General features: G+C 50.4%; 2 protein-coding genes across 3 annotated transcripts; both read right to left on the bottom strand.

Annotated features, from left to right (window-relative positions):
- Nucleotides 1-986: 986 nt before the first annotated feature.
- Nucleotides 987-15,687, bottom strand: SLC35E3 (solute carrier family 35 member E3). Of its 2 annotated transcripts, XM_041756329.1 has the most exons (5): nucleotides 15,202-15,687; nucleotides 14,023-14,133; nucleotides 9,496-9,654; nucleotides 5,831-5,913; nucleotides 1,509-2,280 (listed from the first exon to the last, which is right to left on the bottom strand). In XM_041756329.1, the coding sequence occupies exons 1-5, from the start codon at nucleotides 15,601-15,603 to the stop codon at nucleotides 2,094-2,096; spliced, it is 942 nt and encodes a 313-aa protein (XP_041612263.1). In that variant the 5' UTR covers nucleotides 15,604-15,687; the 3' UTR covers nucleotides 1,509-2,093. The 2 variants fall into 2 exon arrangements, with proteins under 2 accessions (XP_041612264.1, XP_041612263.1); XM_041756330.1 differs by lacking the exons at nucleotides 1,509-2,280; nucleotides 5,831-5,913 and adding an exon at nucleotides 987-1,226.
- Nucleotides 15,688-16,174: 487 nt separating this feature from the next.
- LOC121491784 (proline-rich protein 2-like) lies at nucleotides 16,175-19,535 on the bottom strand. Its single transcript, XM_041756954.1, has 2 exons — nucleotides 19,500-19,535; nucleotides 16,175-17,095 (listed from the first exon to the last, which is right to left on the bottom strand). The coding sequence occupies exons 1-2, from the start codon at nucleotides 19,533-19,535 to the stop codon at nucleotides 16,175-16,177; spliced, it is 957 nt and encodes a 318-aa protein (XP_041612888.1).
- Between the last annotated feature and the right edge of the window lie 160 nt (nucleotides 19,536-19,695).

Genomic DNA, 19,695 nt, shown 5'->3' on the forward strand with positions numbered 1-19,695 from the left:
CCTTTCTTAGACAAACATAATGCCTGAGGCCCATGTGGCAAGACAGACTGCTTCATAATTCTTAGCACAGTAAGATGTATCTTTATAAACAGACAAACCAAAGAATATTTAAAAACAAAAAACAGAAAATCACACATATGAGTCGCACGACAATTGACCAATACATTGAAATTTTGTCAGAACGGCTCTTCGGTGAGGTTTCTCATTTCAAACAGGCCGGGGGGGGGGGGGGGCAGGGGGGGGAGAAAAAAAATCCTAAAAGGTATGTTTTTTTTATCCATGTGGCTGTCCTCTTGAGTTGTTTTTTCACTTAGAGTTTATAAGTAATACTTTTAAAAGAATTATTACAAGAGAGATCATCTGTCTCTGTCAATTTATCGTGAGAAGTTATCAACAGCAGCTTTCAGTGCCTCACCGTTGGGAGCACTGAGAAGCTGGAAGGCAGAGACACACTTTGCAAAGAAATGTGTGGCCCTGTATTTCCTTAGGTGGAAGCCCCCTGTAGTTCTCCCTCACCTAATTTTTAAAAGTCATCCCTTTAAAAACTAATGGAATGGGATAAATATTGACTATTTTTCTACTGCTCTTTAAAACCTTTTTTCTGATTTTCACTAAGTTTCTGCTTACTGTTTGGATAGTATTTGCCCTGATGTGCTGCACGAAAATTTCCCTCGGCCCACTTAGAAAGCTCAGACGGTTCACTACAAATCCCTGAATGCCAAAGAGCGCTCCACAGATACCTCCAATGAGGGAGGTAGGGGGTGACAGCAGAGAGGTGCTGCTAAGAAATCACCAACAGGAAATGCTCAAAAAGCTGGAGAAGGGAACAAGACACCTGCTCTACTCCATCCACAGCCTTCTCTTTGTGTTCTTTTTAAATCAGATTTTACTTATTTATTAAAGATTTTATTTATTCATGAGACACACACAGAGAGAGGCAGAGACACAGACAGAGGGAGAAGCAGGCTCCATGCAGGGAGCCTGACGTGGGACTCGATCCTGGGTCTCCAGGATCAGGCCCTGGGCCGAAGGCAGGCGCTAAACTGCTAAGCCACCTGGGCTGCCCAGCCTTCTCTTTGAAACATGGAGCAATTTTTGTTTTTTTAATGTCGTATCCAGTTTCTAGAGGTCCCTGAGAGCTCAGAAACATGAGTGTACCTGTAACAACTGTAGTCTTCTGGAGAACGTGTAACTTCTAGTATCAATTTTCTACTGGAAATACGGTGCTTTAAAAAAAAAAAAAAAAGAAATATGGTGCTTTTAGAATTGGATTTGGTCTTCTGGGCTTCTTTCCTACACCCTGCTTTCCATAAATGACATTTCATTTCTGTAAGTGCAAGAAGCAAGAAGTTATACTAAACCAGCTAAAACAGAAATGCCAATAGTTATTAGGGATCCCTGGGTGGCGCAGCAGTTTGGCGCCTGCCTTTGGCCCAGGGCGCGATCCTGGAGACCCGGGATCGAATCCTACGTCGGGCTCCCGGTGTATGGAGCCTGCTTCTCCCTCTGCCTATGTCTCTGCCTCTCTCTCTCTCTCTCTCTCTCAATCTGTGTGTGTGTGACTATCATAAATAAATAAAAATTTAAAAAAAAAATTAAAAAAAAAAATAAAACAGAAATGCCAGATTTAAATTCTGGCTTGAACGCTTTGGTTGAAATGACAAAAGAGCTCACCCTGGGGGCCACCTACGAGCCAGGAGAGGAGTCCTCCCTGGCCTTCCTTAGCGGGGTATGAACACTTACAAACCACGACATATTTTGGAGGATGGTGATCTGGAGTCCTTTGTCACTTACAGAACTTTAATTTCATGTATTTCATTTGGTCATAACCAAACCATCCTCTAGGCTTCACATAATCCATCTTTGCAAAGAAGCACGAGCCACTGTTTGAGGGGGACTCTAAATGAGAAAGTCATGTTCGCGGATAGTTTCCTTTGTGTTACTCCTTGCACACCATCATCCAACGAATTCTGCGATATGACTTCTTTCCTTCGAAAGTAACGATAGGACTTCTTCCTTCTTTGAAAGTAACTTGCACACTTAACGCTTTTCTTCTTCTTGGGGGTGGCTTTCTCTTCTCCACCAAAACCCAACTAAGGACGCTGTACCAATTTACTCTTACTTCCTTCCTGTTCACTGAGTTTAAAATGGGTATAGGCGAGGATGCCAAATAACGTGCACAAGATGCCAAGACCCTGATTAACTGACAGTGGATCTTTAAATAAAACATATCCTCCAAACAAAGTGATGCAGAACTTGAAGTGTCCAAACATGTTATAGCTGAGGTTTTTGGCTAAGGATCCAAAAAAAAAAAAAAGAGAGAGAAATAAAACAAAAACAAAACCAAACCCAACAAGCTAGACTGTGAGGTCCACACCCCCACACACGGAGAAGGGAAGCCAGCCAGATGTCATACTCTGGCACCCGCACGAGGCCTTCCCAGGCCTTCCCGAGGCTTCCAGGACTGCGGGAAGCACACACCCAATCTGCCCCCGCCCCTCCCCCATGGAGGAAAGAAGAACCTCAGTCCGGCTGGATCTTCGTTTTCTCAGTGGGAGGGACAGGAAACCGCCTCAACTACCTTCTGTCTCCGCCCCCCCGCCCCCCAAGAAGAGCTAAGGGGGGGCTATGCTCCAGGGCTGGACGGAGAAGATGCTCTGCGGCGATTAACCACCTGCCCTCCCGGGCTACCTCCAGTACAGTCCCTTGGCAGCGGGGCCGCGCGGCACCCACCAACCGCGGGCTCCAGGCAAGCGCCCCAGGACGCCCCCCGCCCCCCAGGGCACCCCTCCAACCGCCCAGGGCGTGCCCCTCGCCCTCTAGGGCGCCCCCTGGCCCCCAGGGAGCCCCCCAACCGCCCAGGGCGTGCCCCTCGCCTCCCAGGGTGCCCCCACCCCCCAGGGCACCCCCCCCGCCCCCCAGGGCGCCTCCGCTTGGGAGGGCGACGGGGAAGGGGCGAGCGAGGCCGAGCACCCACGAGCACCCACGACACGCCCGGTGCGCTCCCTGCCAGCGTCCCGCGCGCCGTAGCGCCCCCTTTCCCAGCGTCCGTAGCCCGCCGTAGCGCCCCCTTTCCCAGCGTCCGTAGCCCGCCGTAGCGCCCCCTTTCCCAGCGTCCGTAGCCCGCCGTAGCGCCCCCTTTCCCTGCACCGCGGCCCGCAGGCGCCCCCCGCCCCCCCCGCCCCCGAGGCTCCGGCCCGCAGCCGCCGCGCACCGGCACCGCGCACCGCTGAACGCAGGGCGCTCCTTCAGGGCTCTTCCCACACTTGACGTAGGGTGGCTTTTTTCCAAATAAATTATGACGTCACTGCTTTCCCGGGGTCCGACGGGCGCCCGGCTCCTCCTCCAGTGACGTTGACTGGAAGCGGCTCCGGCTCCAGGTGTCCGCGGCCCCGCGCCGCGCCCCCCCGCGCCTGGACGCCCACCTGCGCCTCGACGCCGCGGGGCCGCGGCTGCGGGGCCGCCAGGAGGGCAGGGAACGGGGGCCGTGACCACGGGACGGGCGCCCCCCGCGGAGACCAGGGGGACGCGACCCCCGAGGACCGGCCCCGGGCGCACACCCGCCGCCGCCCGCCCGCCTGCGCTCGCGGCGCCCTTCCCGAGTAGCTCACGGTCCCTGGAAGAGGCGCATCCTCGAGGGAAGGGAAATTCGGGGCAAAAAGCAAAAACCCCACAGTGTATTATATAGAACCCAAAAGGGGCAGCGCATACCCGGTATTCCCAGCTGCCCTGTTCCTCTCCGCTCCCCCCGCGCCCCCCAACCCCCGCCCCCTTGGCCTGCCAGCCGCAGTCCCCCGCCCCCCCGGGGACCCCGGCTGTCCCTGGAACCCCCGCCAACCTCCGGCCCTGCACCCGGGAGCCACCCCGTTTCCTCTCCCTTCCCTCCGGCCCACGAGCCAGCGCTGCCGGCAATGCTCGAAGGCGCGCCCGGACCCCGACGGCGCCTCGCGGTACCCAGGCCACGCTCCCCTCGGGGGTGCCTTCTTCTCCCCGCTCTTCTGGTGCAGGGGTCTCCGCCAGGGGGACTGTGCCACCAACAAGGTCCGATACCTTCCCGGCCGTCCTGATCCGGAGAAGGGGCGCCCGGGGCCGCGGGGATGCTCTGACATCCTCGGGGGTGCGGGCAGGCCCCTGCCCAGGGGGCCGCCCAGCCCGCCAGGTCCACAGCGCTGAGGCTCAAGGACGCTGCCTCGGCCCGTTCTCAACCCCGCGGCCCGGACTGGCCCCAGTGCCACACGGGTGACATCACCTTGTTCCCGGCTGCAGGCGCGGGCCCCCCATCTCACCCAGAGGAATGGCCGGAGGTAGGGGGGAGCCTGGCTGGCCCGTGCCCCAACCGCTCAGAACCCCACGATCTCCCCCCTGCACTCGTCCTGCTGCAGCACAAGCCTCCCTTGCTCCTCGGGGCCTCACCACTGCGCCCCCTGCCAGGACTGCCCTTCGTGCCAACCTGCATTTCCTCCAGGTCCTCACTCAGAAGCCCCCTTGCTGTGGATGCCCTCCTGGTCACCCTCTCTCAAGTTTCCACCCAGTCCCCAACATTTCCTATCCACTTTCCTGCTTCGCTTTTTCTCCTCGGCGCTCAAAGCTACCTAACACTGCATATTTTAACTTTTTTCTTGTTTCTAGTCTCTCACCAGCGCTGCAACTTGCTGAAACCTGTGGGAGCAAGGGTTTTTGCCTGTGGTTCCCCAGTGTATCTCCAGTGCCCCATGTACAGTGGAGAGTCCTCACGTAAATACCTGTTAAGTCAATGCATGGCTTATAGTGGGTGTTCAATATATGTTGAGTGAGTGAATGTTCTTAATCAGGGCACGTCACTGGATGCCTCCATTCCGCAGCATGGTGCACAAGCTCTGAGACCACCACCTGGGTTCAAATCAGGACACTACACATCTCTGCCATGTGACCGGAAGTGCTTTACTTAACCTCTCTGCACCTCCACTAACTCCTCTGCAAAACAAAATGATAGAATTTACCTCACGGAGCTACTCTGAGGGTTTGATGCCTAACACACCTTAGGTGTTTGCTTCCAACAGTGCCTGGTGCAAAATAAACATTTATTAAGTGTTGGTTTGTTAAAAAAAAATAAATATAACTGTTGTTGGTACTTGTTGATAGTTGGCAAATATGCTGCTTTTTTTTACCGCAGCTGACATCTGGGAGTTCACTCATTTAAGTAAATCAGCACACTCGGATATAATGTTGCTAAATCACCTCTCTGATTTGGGGAAATCCTTCTCTGCCTTTGCTTAAGAGTGGAGGCAGAGCGAAACAAGAAGAGAAACAGAATAACAAGCAAAAATGTAAAAAACGATTCAGACCTTTAAGGCCTGATTTCATTTCTTGATTAGAAGTAATACTGAGAAAAACAGGCACGGCCATACCCAAATAAGTACAAAAACATTATCTGAAAGTCAGATTTGAAAGTCTGAAATTGTCTTCTGTTTTCGGACTAGCTGTACCTCTCCTGTATCACCATAGAGACTGAGAAGCATCCGCTCCATTATCCACTCAACAAGTATCTATTTAACTCCACTGTGTGCCAGGATCGGTGTTCCGTGTTGATTTCGACACGGGAAAAGATCGCTTACTGCATAAGAGACTAAAAAAGCATTCATGAGACAGAAAACGAACCCATTTCCCTGGCTCACGTTTAACTTTCCATAGAGTCGAGTGTGGGAAGATAGAGGAAAAGACTGAAGATCAGCCAACGTACTCCATTTAGGCCACAAAATTAGGTAAGTGCAAGACTCCCAGAAGGAAATACATGTGACAGAGTTTGGGAAAATAGAAAGACTGCATTTGTGAGTTACTAGGAAAAGGATACGTGACTGGTGACGTGTTCCCAATGATCCAATAAATTGATAAGTTCACCATGAAAGCTATCACTCCAGAGAGCAGCACCATAAGCTACGAACAAACCCAAAGAATCATTAATGTGCAGCAGTTGCGATCAGTATGGTCATCAAGTAAAAATACATTTCCTTAGGCATTCCTAAAAACTTAAATAACAACGCTTAAGAACAAGAGTTTCAAAGTTTCAATTTGGGGGACAGCAGGAATTGAGGGTAAAAGAACAGAATGAATAGTATTCAGGAATGTCATTTTGTCTACAAAATGCAATGGAATATTCTCCAATAATATCCTGATATCAGAGACTGAATTTTCAGGTTCATTTTTCTTATCTATCTGAAGAAAAGTTATTTTGTGATAATTTTCTAATTATAAAAGTAATGCATAGCCCATAAAGACAGATCAGAAAATAAAGGTAATAAGCAAAAATAATATAAGGACTCTTTAAAATCCTAATCACCCATCGCCGTTAATACCATTGCACAATTCCTTCCAGATGTTTTTCTATGAATTGCTCATATTTATTCTTACTTAAGTTACATCAATGGGGATTCACTGGGTATCTATAAAGCTAGGCCACACCTTCGGAGGAACAGAGTGGAGTCTTGTCCTCAAAGAGCTTCAAAACCACTTGAGGACATACTAAAAATCATGATAACCACAGCTTGCACGTACATAGTACTTATTACATGCCAAGAACTGTCTGAAATGTTTTATGTACATTAACTTATTTAATCCTCACAAACACCCATGAGGTAGTAAAATATTATCTTTTTTTTTTTTTTTCTTTCTTACAGACGAGCAGAGCAAAAAGCAATTTGCCTTAGATCACACAGCTGTAAGGGGTACGGCTGAGATTTAAGCCCAGGGTAGCCTAATTCTAGAGGCCCTGATCGTAACCCACTCTGATAGAGTACCTCTTAACCACGTGAGCCAGAGTGAGGTCAGGAATTGGATACAAGTCTTGAGTACTGCCTTGAGAACAGGCAAGCACACAACAGGTTTTTTTTTTTTTTTTATCAATCTCTAGGTAGGAAATGTCATTTGGGGTTCGGGCTAGGCGTGTTTGGATCTTCTATGTATGCACAGGTTAGAGAGAGAAGGAGGGGTAGGGTTGTCAGGAAAGGAAACAGTAGGAGCCTAAAAGGCTCCATGGAGGCAAACCATGGAGGCAGGAAAGCACATGGCGTGTGCATGGGTCACGGAGAAACCGACTTGGCTGAGGATGGAGGACAAAGTGGCTGGTCCACTGCAAGCACACTCTGTCCAAACCTTCCCTGCTGTTTTACTTAAAAATGTATAAAGTCATTTCCTACTTCTAAGAGAATTTAGATAAAATATCAGTTATGATTTGAATTATTAAGAAATTTAAATTCTGGGGGCACCTGGGTGGCTCAGTCAGCGAATTGGGGGTCTGCTGCTCCCTCTCCTCCTGCCCCTCCCTCTGCTCACTCACTCTCTCTCTCAAATAAATAAATATTTTTCTTTAAAAAGAAAAAAATTTAAATTCTATAGAATTAAAGAAAATGTATCACATTTGAAGATTCCTTCTGTCTGGAAGGTTTTATCACAGCTTTTAGATTATCGAAGTCAGAGGGGGGCTAAAGGAGCTGATTTGTGTCCCACTTAGGTAAAAACAGTAATACCTCGTTTGTTTTACAACAGTGAGGTCCTTTATATTTTCAACTAACATACCTTTGTTCATTAAAGACGTAAAAAACTAGGGGCACCTGGGGGCTCAGCAGCTGAGTAGCTGTCTTCGGCTCAGGGTGTGATCCTGGGGTCCTCGGATCGGGTCCCACATTGGGTTCCCCGCAGGGAGCCCGCTTCTCCCTCTGCCTGTGTCTCTGCCTCTCTCTGTGTCTCTCATGGATAAATAAAACCTCTTAAAAAAAAGACTTAAAAAAAAAAGACTTAAAAAACTGATTTCTACAAATATACCATTGTTAATTTTATTGAATTGATAGAATGCTACTCGCGTACTTCTTGACGACTCGGCACGTCACTGAAAACCCAATTACGTGCTCTACTTTGAGGCATGATGCCCTCTAGGGACATTAAGGAACGAAGGTGACTTTTTCTTATTCAGTGGCCTCAGACTGCAATGTTCTTAGTTCCTCTGAATTTTTGGGGGGCCTTCCTGGTGCTTTTCTCTTTTTTGAATTTATCGCATAAAGCTCTCTCCTTCTAGTGTAAAGCATCTAAGCTAAAGCGTTTGAAGACTGAGTAACCAAGACAGCTAGAACTTTTGTAACATTAAGAGGAAATATTATGAGAGTCAGTCAAGTGGTTTCTACTGTGGAAAAAAAGTTATATACCCCAGTATCTGAATCTGAAGCGGCCAGCATTCGGCTCAGAGGCGGCACCGCAGAGAACTTCAGAATCTAGGGGTTTCAGAGGCAGCAGGCCTGGACTCGGGCTCTGGCTCTGCTCCCTGGCTGTGGGGTCTTAATTCTGTCCCTCAGTCTCCTCCTCCTGGATCCTATTAAATATAAGGATAATAATGGTATCCACCTAATAAAGTTGTTATGAGGATTAAATTAAAGTCAACACTGGCAAAGTGTTGGAGTCGTTCTTGGAATGGAGTAAGAATTATGTAAGTCTGAAAAACTGACACCACCAAGAAACAGGCCTTTTCTATGGACTGTGTTCCAAAGGCTAAAGTTGTGGGAAGCAGAAATTCCTTCACTAAGTAGGTGGATTATACTTTGTAACTTAAAAAGTCCCCAAAGTACACTTCCCTTTGATCTGGCAATTCTACTCTCAGGACTCTATTCCAAAGGAAAGAAAAGTACAGCTCCGGAGGGCATCCGCATTAGGATGTTTACTGCAACACTGTTCACAGGGGTCAAGAACCAGATCTATTACACGGACACCGAACAGAAGGTGTCGGTGAGATTTTCATGAGATTTTTTTTTTCATGAGATTTTAAGCGAGAAAAGCAAGATGCAGAAAATTATGTATGTTCCAATCCCACTTTTGTCGAAGAAACAAATGTTTAATTTACATATATACACGTGTATGTGCATGCATGGTTCATGTGGATACAGATAGCACGGAGGAAAAAAAAAACCACAAGAACACACACTAGAATGACTTACCTCCAGCGGCAGAGGCAGGGGAATGAAATGTTGAATGTGTGTGTGTGTGCGGGTGGGGGGGGGGGGGACTGTGATGAAAACAGTATATATATGATTCCACGTATATAAAATCGCGTGCGCACGCGCGCGCACACACACACACACACACTGAGCCTCAGTCTCTTCATCTAAAAAACAATCCTTAGCTTGCCTCCCTTAAAGGGTAATTATGAAGATTAAATGTGAGACTGGATCTGAGATTGTGCTCTAAAAACTAAAAATTGCACCAAGAGTGGAGGGATGATTCTCTTGTTTTTATTTTTCTAAAGATAATTTTTTAAGACGCTTATTTATTTATTTATTTGAGAGAGAGAGAAAGAGAGACAGAGCACAAGCAGGAAGAGGGGCAGGCTCCTCGCTGAGCAGGGAGCCCGACACCAGGCCCGATCCCAGGACCCTGGGATCATGACCTGAGCCCAAGGCCGACGCTTCACCCACGGAGCCTCCCCGGGGACCCCGACTCTCTTGTTTCTTAGACCGCAAAGCAACGAGGACTTACCAAGGCAGAAGCTGACCAGGGCCCAAATATCCCTCCTTCTCCCAACAATGGCTCAAAGAAGGGCACGACGACCAACAGCATGGCGGAGGACATGGGGGCCTGGTAGTACAGCAGCTGCATCGAGTTCACTTGCAATTCATGCTGTTTGGCTCCTACCCACTGGAAACAAGGAGACAAGTTAGGTAGGAAAAAAAAATTGCATCAGGGGTAAACAAAAGATATGACCCTAGTCACAAGGGTGGGAATGTGGGGCAGCGTTGGCGGAAGAGGACAGGCCTAATTATTCTACAAGACTCTAGAGATCAATTTTAAAAAAGGATCAATAATATATATGAATGTCCTTTAAGCACCTTGGATGAAAGGAGCTTTATAAACTCAGTGTATGACCATCTATTTTCCTCTCAGTTATAAAGAAAGAGAAAGAAAACCACCACCACCTCTGCTCCTTGCTGACCCTAGGAAATGGGGCCGGTCAGTGCATTCACACCTGGGCCCACAGGTACCTGGGATCTCGGGCAAAGGGGATGGGGATGGGAATTTAGGTGGTGAGCAGGAGCAGAGATGCGGGCCAGATTTCATTTCTTTCTAAAACTGCCCCCCTCCAAAAACAGAAGGTACAGGGTGGGCAGGGCCGACTAAGTGGGGAGGGAGCCTCAGCTACCCCAGGAGGCTGCCCACGGCGGCCAGACCAGCATGAGGCCTTTCATTCACCTTGGAAAACCCGATGGATGGCAGAGGCATTTTCTTCTTCATGAGTCATTTTTCCGTGGATAATCCTCCCCCAACACACTCGAAGAAATCTGATAACCACAAACCCTTTGAAAAGACTCCATCATTCAGAGGGCATCTGGGTGGCCCAGCCTGTTAAGCACCCAACCCTTGATCTCGGCTCAGGTCAGGATCTCCGGGTGGTGGGATCCAGCCCAGGTCCAGTGCCCCCCACCCCCCAGCCTGCTTGCCCCCTCCTCGTCTCACCCCCCTCCCATCCCGCCCCGCTCATGCTCTTTCTCTCTCTAAAATAAACAAATAAAATCTTTTTTAAAAATTAAAAAAAAGGGGGGACACCTGGGTGGCTCAGCAGTTGGGCACCTGCCTTGGGCCCAGGGCGTGACCCCAGGGCACGGGTTTGAGTCCTGCATCGGGCTCCCTGCATGGAGCCTGCTTTTCCCTCTGCCTGGGTCTCTGCCTCTCTCTCTCTGTGTCTCTCATTTATAAATAAATAAAATCTTTTTTAAAATATCAATTAAAAATTTAAAAAGACTATTCACGAACACCGCCAAACCTCAAGTCCCATCAGTTCTCAACATATTTTGCAAATTTGACCAGAAAGGTGGCTTTGAAGAGCTGGGTGGGCGGCTGAGCAGGATGGGGCAGCAGCATCAGCGGGTAACTAGGTGCCCCCGCCATGGACAGGGACGGGGTGGGGGGGCGCCCCAGGCTGCCCCCCCCCCCGCCCCCTCGCAGCTGCGCATCTCCCGCGGGGAACTGCCTGGAAGGGGGCTGGTGCCGGGGCAGCGGCTGGGGGGTTCTGCAGGGGCTCGGGCAGGAGGCGCCCCATCACCGACCCTGGCTTACTGTTTCCAAGGTCGACGCCTGGCCTTTTTCTTTTAGCTCCGTGACTGACATCATGCCCCCCGCCACCCGGGGTGCCCACCCCATCTGGGGTGCCCACCTGATGCCCAGGGCACCCACCTGCCGTCTGGGCACCTTCATCCCAAACTTCTCCAGCCTGCACGACCGGCAGGGACTGTTCAAACCCGACTCGGTTCTCACTCCCCCAAATTCGCTATGGCAGTGTTGCTCCCAAAATGAGGCACCGGCTCCCCCAAGGACGGGGCCCCCTAACTTTCCTCCCTCCACATTTGGCCCATCCCACTAATTCCTTCTCTGAAAGATTTCTGGGCTCTATTTTGTTTTTGGTTTTTTTTTTTTTTTTTTTTTTTTTTTTAAGTTTTATCTATTTTAGAGCGCACAGGAGCAGTGGGCTCCCTGCTGAGCTAGACCCCAGGACTCCTACCTGAACACACACACACACCACCCCAGGCTGCGCGCTCCTGGCCCAATGCTGTCCCCTACCTCAGTGCCTCCCAGGTGCTCCCCCTCCACCCTTCCCCCAGGTCTCACTCACTCCTCCCGACACCGGTTCATCTGGGGCCTCTCCTGTCCCCAGCCCTCTCCTGGGCCTGCACAATGAGGAGCCCAGTCCTTGACATGATCAGGACTGTGCCACCCGGTCTCACCCTCTCCAAGCCTCGGCCGCCACAAAGCAACTAGATCTCACCAGATAAATCAAGTTCTCCCCAAATGCCCTGTGGTTTCTCACATCCCTGCAGACAGGCCTCTGCTGTATTTCTCCACACAGCAAATTCCTGTGGGCCCTTCCATTAAAACGGACTTTTCCATAGAGTCTTATCCTCCACCCCCACTACGAAACCGCCGCTCTCCGGTGTTCCTCAAACCTTCCTCATCCCCTGAGCTATAGTGCTTGTGCTCAGCATCTTCGTGTGTTTCTACAAAGCTGGATTGTAACTGGTTTCCATCTTCATATCTTCAAGGCCGAGCACCAAGCGGAAGAAATGTCTGCTGAATGAATGAATGAATAACTGAGTCAACCGACCTTCTACAATTAAACACCTAATACTGGCTCACTCATCTTTTAACTCTTTCTAATGCCTTAGCAGTATGAGAAGTAACTGAGAAATTACACCTGGATACAATGGGAAAATACAACTTTTTAAAAATGAACTTTTGGGGGACTATACCTATTCCTTAACAGTACTTTTACTGTTTACTAATAATAGAAAACTCTGCCTATTAGTTTGTCCACAATCATTCCTTGGCCAATCCTGCTTCGAATAGGAACCTGAGGGATACAGAATCCTTTGATTCTAATGTATAGCAATTTTGAGACTTGTGGGAACAAACATGCTCATATTGGCAAGGACCATGAATACTCTGAAATGAAATTATGTGGAAGGGATACAAGAAATTCTGATGTTCCAATAAAACTTTTTGCTAGTCTGAATCAACATTTAATCCCTACTGGGCCAAACAAAAAAATTCTGTTTAGCAAAAAAGACAACTAGGAATGTTCGCTTACTATATCTAGTAAGAAAATCTAAACCCGCTGAAATACACCTAAGTACAACCTTAAAGCACAAAGCTGAGCTTCCTCTGATTACTCTCTGCAGTAATGAAGAGATTTTCTTCAAGAGAATCTCTTGGAGCCAAATGACAGCACTGAGTGGGTGCTCCGACCTTTCATGACACCGGTCTCTTATTTAGGCTGCTTCTTGACACTTAAAAATGTACTCTGTCTGTGTCTGTCTCTCTCTCTCTCCCTGTGTCTCTCATAAATAAATAAATAAAATCTTAAAAAAAAAAATAAAAAAAAATAAAAATGTACTCAACCCCAGAATGTTTATAACAATGTTTCTTTTCTTTCTTTTTTTTTTTTTTTAGATTTTATTTATCTATTCATGAGAGACACAGAGAGAGGCAAAGACACAGGCAGAGGGAGAAGCAGGCTCCCTGAAGGGGGCCCCATGCAGGACCCCAGGATCATGCCCTGAGCCGAAGGCAGATGCTGAACCACTGAGCCACCCAGCTGTCCCTACATAACAATGTTTCTGAAGTGATCAGTACTAGAGAAAGTTTCAGATGCTAAGGCTGCATTATTAAACTCATAACATTCATGACAAGAAACCCTTAGTTTATAAGCTAGATATTTGTGAAAAAAGGAAAATTGGTTACACATTTTGGCTGACTTCCCAAGCAGGCACACCCAGAATTTCCAGTCCAAGGTTTTCAGTATAGAGAAAATACTGTCTCACTGCACCCTACACCGAGTTATTTTTTCCCCACTCTGTAAGAAACAAACAAAAAAAACCATACTCGTAGAGATTTTATGGTAATGAGTTAAGTGGATCCATGCACAAATTTTTAATGAGTGCTTGCAATCGGCAAGGCACTGTGCTACTACAGCACAAGAAGTGAAATACCCATCGCTGTACAATATGTGTAGAGAGAAATCACTGGAAGCTGACATAGAAGTTGTAATAGCAGCATATTTTCTGAGGCAAAGGTTTATAAATCTGAAATTTTCCTTTGTGCGTTCAAATTTTGGAAATGCACTCGCTCCTTCACAGCCATCTTATAGTTAAAGAGTAAATCATAAATTTAACCAATGATCTCGGGCTCAAGTACAATGTCTTACAACTCATTCTGTAAAGATTTCCCAGATAATAATAATATAGCATTACTCCAAACTCAGACTGGGAAGCATGGGCATTTTACACTTACAACAGGTAGGGAGGTATTTGGTGAGCATCACACACCCACGTTTCTCTGTCTCCTTTCTTCTCTGCACCTCGAGTCAGACAATTTACGCAATTACGCTTTCTTCCCAACAGTCTATTGTCTCTATACTGTATTTTCTAAACCTTGGGACACAGCTTCAAAATTTATGAAATCTGCTAAAAAGGCACATAGAGAGAGAGAGAGAGAAAAAAAAAAGAAATTACCAACCACTTGATAAAGGGATGTAACTAAAACACCAAGAGCAGCAAACACCATTCCAAGGAAATTAAACTTCACATCGTAATAAGAATTTAGGATTACACCTAAGGTTATAGGAATCTGTAAAGAAAAAGAGGCAAATGTTGTTCAGATTCAATTCATGAAACATAAATTTAGCATTCCTTTCATGTTGTCTTACAAGGTCAATCATAAAAACATCACTGGGAAATATGAACCTCTATAAATGGGGTGTCCCCCCCCCCATTTGAAAGACACTGTTAAGCCAATCTTCTTAAAGTAAAAATACGTTAATTCTCTATGTTCATGTCTAATTTTATTTAAAATACTGGGTAAAATACTGAGCCAGGGCATTGCAATTGGCAACAAATGCATAGGCCCTGCAAGCACAGCCTCTTCTAACTAGTGTCTAAATAAACCTACAGGCATGAAACGTGTAACAGAAGCATTAAGAACTTAAGTGCTGCAAATCTTAACTACTCTAAGTTCTGGGGTGCTAAAATGATCACCTCCTTTTACTGAAAGGCAGGAGAAGACCCCTACAGTATGTGGCTGCAGATCCCTTCGGAGAAGTGATTTCACGCTGAACCGTCACCGAGGACGCTACAGGAGTGCAGTTCCCCTGGGCCAAAGGAGGGCCGGTTTTCAGGGTTTTTGCAGCTCTTCCGAGCCGCTGAACTGCGGAACGAGACGCAGCCTTCTCTTCTTACCCGCGGCACTTAAGGGTCTCCAGCAAACCGGAGATGCTAAAGCTCACGCAGGCACTCCCTCCGGGGCCGAGCCCGACAGGAGGGCCGGACGGCGGGTTTCCAGCTCGCCCCCCAATAAGCCCCAAGTTAAAACGTGGTCACGGGCGATGACGCCCTTAGGGACCTGGAGACGACGGGCAAGAGCGGGGCGCGCGCCTCGAGGCTGCAACCTCCCGGGGGCGGGGGGGCTCCCGGCTGCAAGCCCCCGGGGCGGAGGGATGGCTCCCGGCTGCAGGCTGCAACCTCCCGGGGGCGGGGGGGCTCCCGGCTGCAAGCCCCCGGGGCGGAGGGATGGCTCCCGGCTGCAGGCTGCAACCTCCCGGGCGCGGCGGGGGGGGAGCTCGCGGCTGCAAGCCCTCGGGGAGGCCGCCGGGCCGCGCTGGGCCGGCAGGGGGCGCCGTGCGGGGCTGGAGCTACTCACCAGCGTGAGCTGCACTTTGGCAGAGAAGGTTTTGTGGTAGCAGAGGCTCTGGATGACTAGGATGACCGGCGTGGTCATGGCCTTGGCCAGCTGGTACGTGCCTACGGTGTTGTTCTGCAGAGACAGGTTGGTGAAGACCACGAAGCCGCAGAAGCTGAGCGCCAGGAGGACGAGCTTGGAGGGCGGCAGACTTTTGGGGGCGAAGACGTCCAGCTTCTGGCAGACGTACAGGCCCAGCCAGGTGACCACGAAGTGCACCAGCGTCAGGCTCATGTTGGGGAAGCCGTGGTGCACGTAGATCCATTTGTTGAGGAACACGATGCAAATGGACACCAGCAGGTTGAGCAGGAGCCCAGCGGCGATGCGCCCGTGGCCCCGCATGCGGTCCGCAAGCCACGCCATGGCCCCGCCCGCCGCGGCCCTGCAGCCCCGGGACCCGCCGGCGTCCCGCCGCCGCCGCCGCGACCCCTCCCGCCGCCCCGCGCCGCCCCGGAGAGTCCGCGCGCCCCGCGCCCCGCGCCCCGGGCGAGCGCAGCCTCGGCGGCCCCGGCCCCGCCCCCCAGCGCCCCACGGCGCCGCGGCACGTCAGCGCCCGCCCCTAGCCCGGCCCCCCGGCTCGCCGCCCCCGGGGTGGGGGGACCTGCGCAGGCGCGTGGGCCCGGGGCCTGGGTTCTGCGTGCGCACCCCGAGCGTCCGTGCGCTGCGGGCCCGGTGCTCGGCCGGCGGCGGCTCCCGGGGCGGGGCGGGGCGGGGTTCCGCCCGGGGCGGGGCGCGGGGTTCCTCCCGGGGCGGGGCGGGGCGGATCCTCCCGGGTCCCGGGCGCCTCTGGGGACGGGGCCTCCTCCCGGGTCGGCGGGGCCCCTCCGTGGTCCGGACCTCCTCTGGAGTCAGGGGCTCCTCCCGGGGCCGGGGCTCCTCCCAGGTCTGCGGGCCTCCTCCTGGGTCCGTGCCTCCTCCCGGCTTGGCGGGGCTCCTACTGGGTCTGGGCCTCCTCCGGGGTTGGCGGACCTCCTCCCGGGGCCGGGGCTCCTCCCGGGTCCGGGCCTCCTCCCGGGGCCGGGGCTCCTCCCGGCTTGGCGGGGCTCCTACTGGGTCTGGGCCTCCTCCGGGGTTGGCGGACCTCCTCCCGGGGCCGGGGCTCCTCCCGGGTCGGCGGGGCTCCTCTGGGGTCCCGGCCTCCTCCCAGGTCTGCGGGCCTCCTCCAGGGTCTGCGGGCCTCCTCCCGGGTCTGCGGGCCTCCTCCCAGGTTGGTGGGGCTCCTCCCGGGTTGGTGGGGCTTCTCCTGGGTCCGGGTCTCCTCCTGGGTCTGGGCCTCCTCCTGGGTCCGGGCCTCCTCCCGGGTCAGGGCCTTCTCCCGGGTCGGCGAGCCTCCTCCCGGGGCCGGGGCTCCTCCCAGGTCGGCGGGGCTCCTCTGGGGTCCCGGCCTCCTCCCAGGTCTGCGGGCCTCCTCCCGGGTCCGGGCCTCCTCCCGGGTCAGGGCCTTCTCCCGGGTCGGCGAGCCTCCTCCCGGGTCCGGGCCTCCTCCCGGGTCAGGGCCTTCTCCCGGGTCGGCGAGCCTCCTCCCGGGGCCGGGGCTCCTCCCAGGTCGGCGGGGCTCCTCTGGGGTCTCGGCCTCCTCCCAGGTCTGCGGGCCTCCTCCCGGGTCAGGGCCTTCTCCTGGGGCTGGGGCTCCTCCCAGGTCGGCGGGGCTCCTCCTGGGTTTGGGCCTCCTCCCGGGTTGGCGGGGCACCTCCTGGGTCTGGGCCTCCTCCCGGGTCGTTGGGGCTCCTCCCGGGTCCAAGGCTCCTCGGGGTCCGGGGCTCCTCCGGGGCGCGGGCCGCGGGCCGGGGTGGTTACGTGCGTGCGGAGCAAAGGCGCCCTGGCCGCAGAGGCGGGAAGCGTTACTTCTCGCAAGCTATTTGCAAAGATTTATTTTGAAAACCGAAATACGCAAGAGTGGGCAGTGTAATGAACCCTCTATCCCCATGGTTAGTACACTAGTCGGATTTTCTTGGTTTTGAATCCATGTTGGGCCTTTTAATCGCTGAAAAATGCCCTTTAGGGGGCGCCTGGGGAGCTCCGCGGTGGAGCGTCTGCCTCGGGCCCAGGGAGTGACCCTCCGGTCCTGGGATCGAGTTCTGCGTCGGGCTCCCCGCAGGGACCCTGCTTCTCCCTGTGCCTAGGTCTCTACCTCTGTGTTTGTGTGCCTGTCATGAATAAATAAAATCTTTAAAAAAAAAAAGATTTTAAAATGCCCATTTAACTGCAATGCCTTAATACACTTGGCTAGAGTTGTATAGAATAATCACATTTTAAATTTATCTGTTGTCCTATCACATTCTGAAAATTGGGTCTTGTCTCTTGTCGATTTTATTGGCCTTTTTCCAAAGGTTACTTCTAGTGATTGTGATTCAAGTTACTTTCATTTCTTGAATAGAATGTTCAGTCCTTTATTGAAAAATAAAAGGACTTAGGGGTGTTTAAGTGGCTCATTGGGTTGAGCCCGTCTCTTGGTGTCAGCTCAGGTCATGATCTCAGTGGCAGGATGGAGTCCCTAGGCTGGGGCTCTGTGCCCAGTGACCGAGTCCACTGGAGGTTGTCTCCCTTTCCCTCTCCCTCCCTCTCTGCTCCTCACCCCCTGCTCACTGGGGCATGCTTGCTCTAAAATACATAAAATCTCTGAGAAAATAAATTTAATAAAAGAACTTAGGCTGTGAGTGTCCCCTCTGAGAATAGCTTTATCAACAGTCCTCAGGATAGTGTAATATTCTGTCTTTAATTCCTAAGTAGTTTTAATTTCCTTTTTTTTTTTTTGTAAGAATTATTCAAATATTGAGCATGTATTATTTTATCCCAGGCACTAAACTTGGCACCTGGAAGATAGTGGAGGGAAAAACCAGACCGACCCTCTCTCATAGAACTTAATGAGAACTGGTAGTGAACAGTAGTGAACTGTAACAAGTATTTTGAAGTAACAAAATAGGGTCGTGCGAAAGTATAAAAAGACCATCGGATCTAAACCTGGGGAGGAAGAGGTGGTCAAGGAGCTCCCCAAGGAGATGAATCTTTTAAGATTTGAGAATGAGAAGTTAATTAGGCAAAGTCTAAGGACTAGTTTTCCTAACTCCGTCTTCCTGAGAACTTTTTCCTATCCTGCCACCAAATTCTATGGATTCTTACCCTACTGGGTGCCCTTACCACCGCCCGTTTATATTGCCATCCTCCCTTTTGGTTTGGGCCGACAGAACCCTCTAATCAGTGATTTACAATGTTCACCCTCACCTGCTCCCTAATTAAGAGCCGTGGGACCCTGTCTTCATTTAGTCCACTCCATTCATTGTCTTCTTGTGGTTACAGATTTGGACTGATAATCCTAGCGGGAACCTAGCGGGAATGATAACCTGTTTATCATTCATCTATGTATCTTGCAGTATTTGAAAATAATTGATATGAAACCTGATATTTGGATTGAAATAGAACAGTATCTAGTGGATTTCAAATGCCTACTGGGTTAGGGTTACTGAGCCTAACCCCACTTTGCCATCATTAATCCAGTTCTCTCCTTCCTTTCCTTCCTTCCTTCCTTCCCTCCCTTTTTTTCTTTTCTTTCTTTTTTTTCTTTCTTCTTTCTTTTCTTTCCTTCCTTCTTCCTTTCTTTCTTGATTTTATTTGACAGAACATGTGAACACAAGCAGGAGGAGTGGCAGGCAGAGGGAGAAGCAGGCTCCCTCCCTGCTCAGCAGCACTCAATCCAAGACCCTGGAATCATGACCTGAGCCAAAGGCACACATTTAACTAAGTCACCCAGGTGCTCCATTAGTCCAGTTTTCTACTGTTCTGGAACCTGCCACTCTCCAGACTGACTGAATTGGTTAAGCAGCTTTCTCTCCCTCCTTCACAAAGCATAGGAGTTCTAATCCTTACTTGTCCTAAAATGGGATTAAAATCCTTCTTCTTATTTACAGTCATTGAAAATAGAGGTTCATGGCTGTTGCCTTGCAGCTAGAGGGATGAGAGTAAGATTCCAACCCAAATCTTTCTGGCTCCTGGCCCATTTTCCCTCATTTATATTATGGAAAATCCCAAACTTGTGCAAAGTTAAAATACCCATCACGTGGTTTCACCTGCTGCCATTTTCATGTGTACCTACTTCTTACCCCTCCATTTGATCTTTCAAAAGTAAATTTACATTCACTTAAATGCAGTAATCTAAACTGTACATTTTTTTGATAAACAGATGCACCCACGTTAACACACACCCCTAAGATACAGTATATTTCCATCACCTCACAAAATGCCCTAGAAAATCCCCACCTCACCCCTAAGAGGAAACCACTGTTTTGATTTTCCTTCATGGTTTTAACTGTACTAGAACTTCATATAAGTGGATCATAGTGTATACGTCTGGTGTTTAGGTTCTTTTGGTGAGTGGAGCAGTTCTTTTTTTATATTGCTGAGTACTGTTTCATATGAACATAACAGCTTATTTAGTCATTCTATTGATGGTAATTTGGG

The sequence above is a fragment of the Vulpes lagopus genome, chromosome 5 (genome assembly GCF_018345385.1).
Source record: "Vulpes lagopus strain Blue_001 chromosome 5, ASM1834538v1, whole genome shotgun sequence".
Lineage (NCBI taxonomy): Eukaryota > Metazoa > Chordata > Mammalia > Carnivora > Canidae > Vulpes > Vulpes lagopus.

Bases quoted from the DNA above. Each gene is read 5' to 3' on its own strand.
- SLC35E3 (XM_041756329.1), bottom strand. From the start codon at position 15,603: ATGGCGTGGCTTGCGGACCGCATGCGGGGCCACGGGCGCATCGCCGCT. The intron at 9,655-14,022 runs GTTGGTAATTTC...CCTTGTTTCCAG, and splicing joins TTACATCCCTTTATCAAGTG to TGGGTAGGAGCCAAACAGCA. The intron at 2,281-5,830 runs GTATCCTTTTCC...CAAAAACCTCAG, and splicing joins GGGAACACGTCACCAGTCAC to CTATAACATGTTTGGACACT.
- LOC121491784 (XM_041756954.1), bottom strand. From the start codon at position 19,535: ATGAAGGAAAATCAAAACAGTGGTTTCCTCTTAGGG. The intron at 17,096-19,499 runs GTGAGGTGGGGA...CTTTGCAAATAG, and splicing joins ACAGTGGTTTCCTCTTAGGG to CTTGCGAGAAGTAACGCTTC.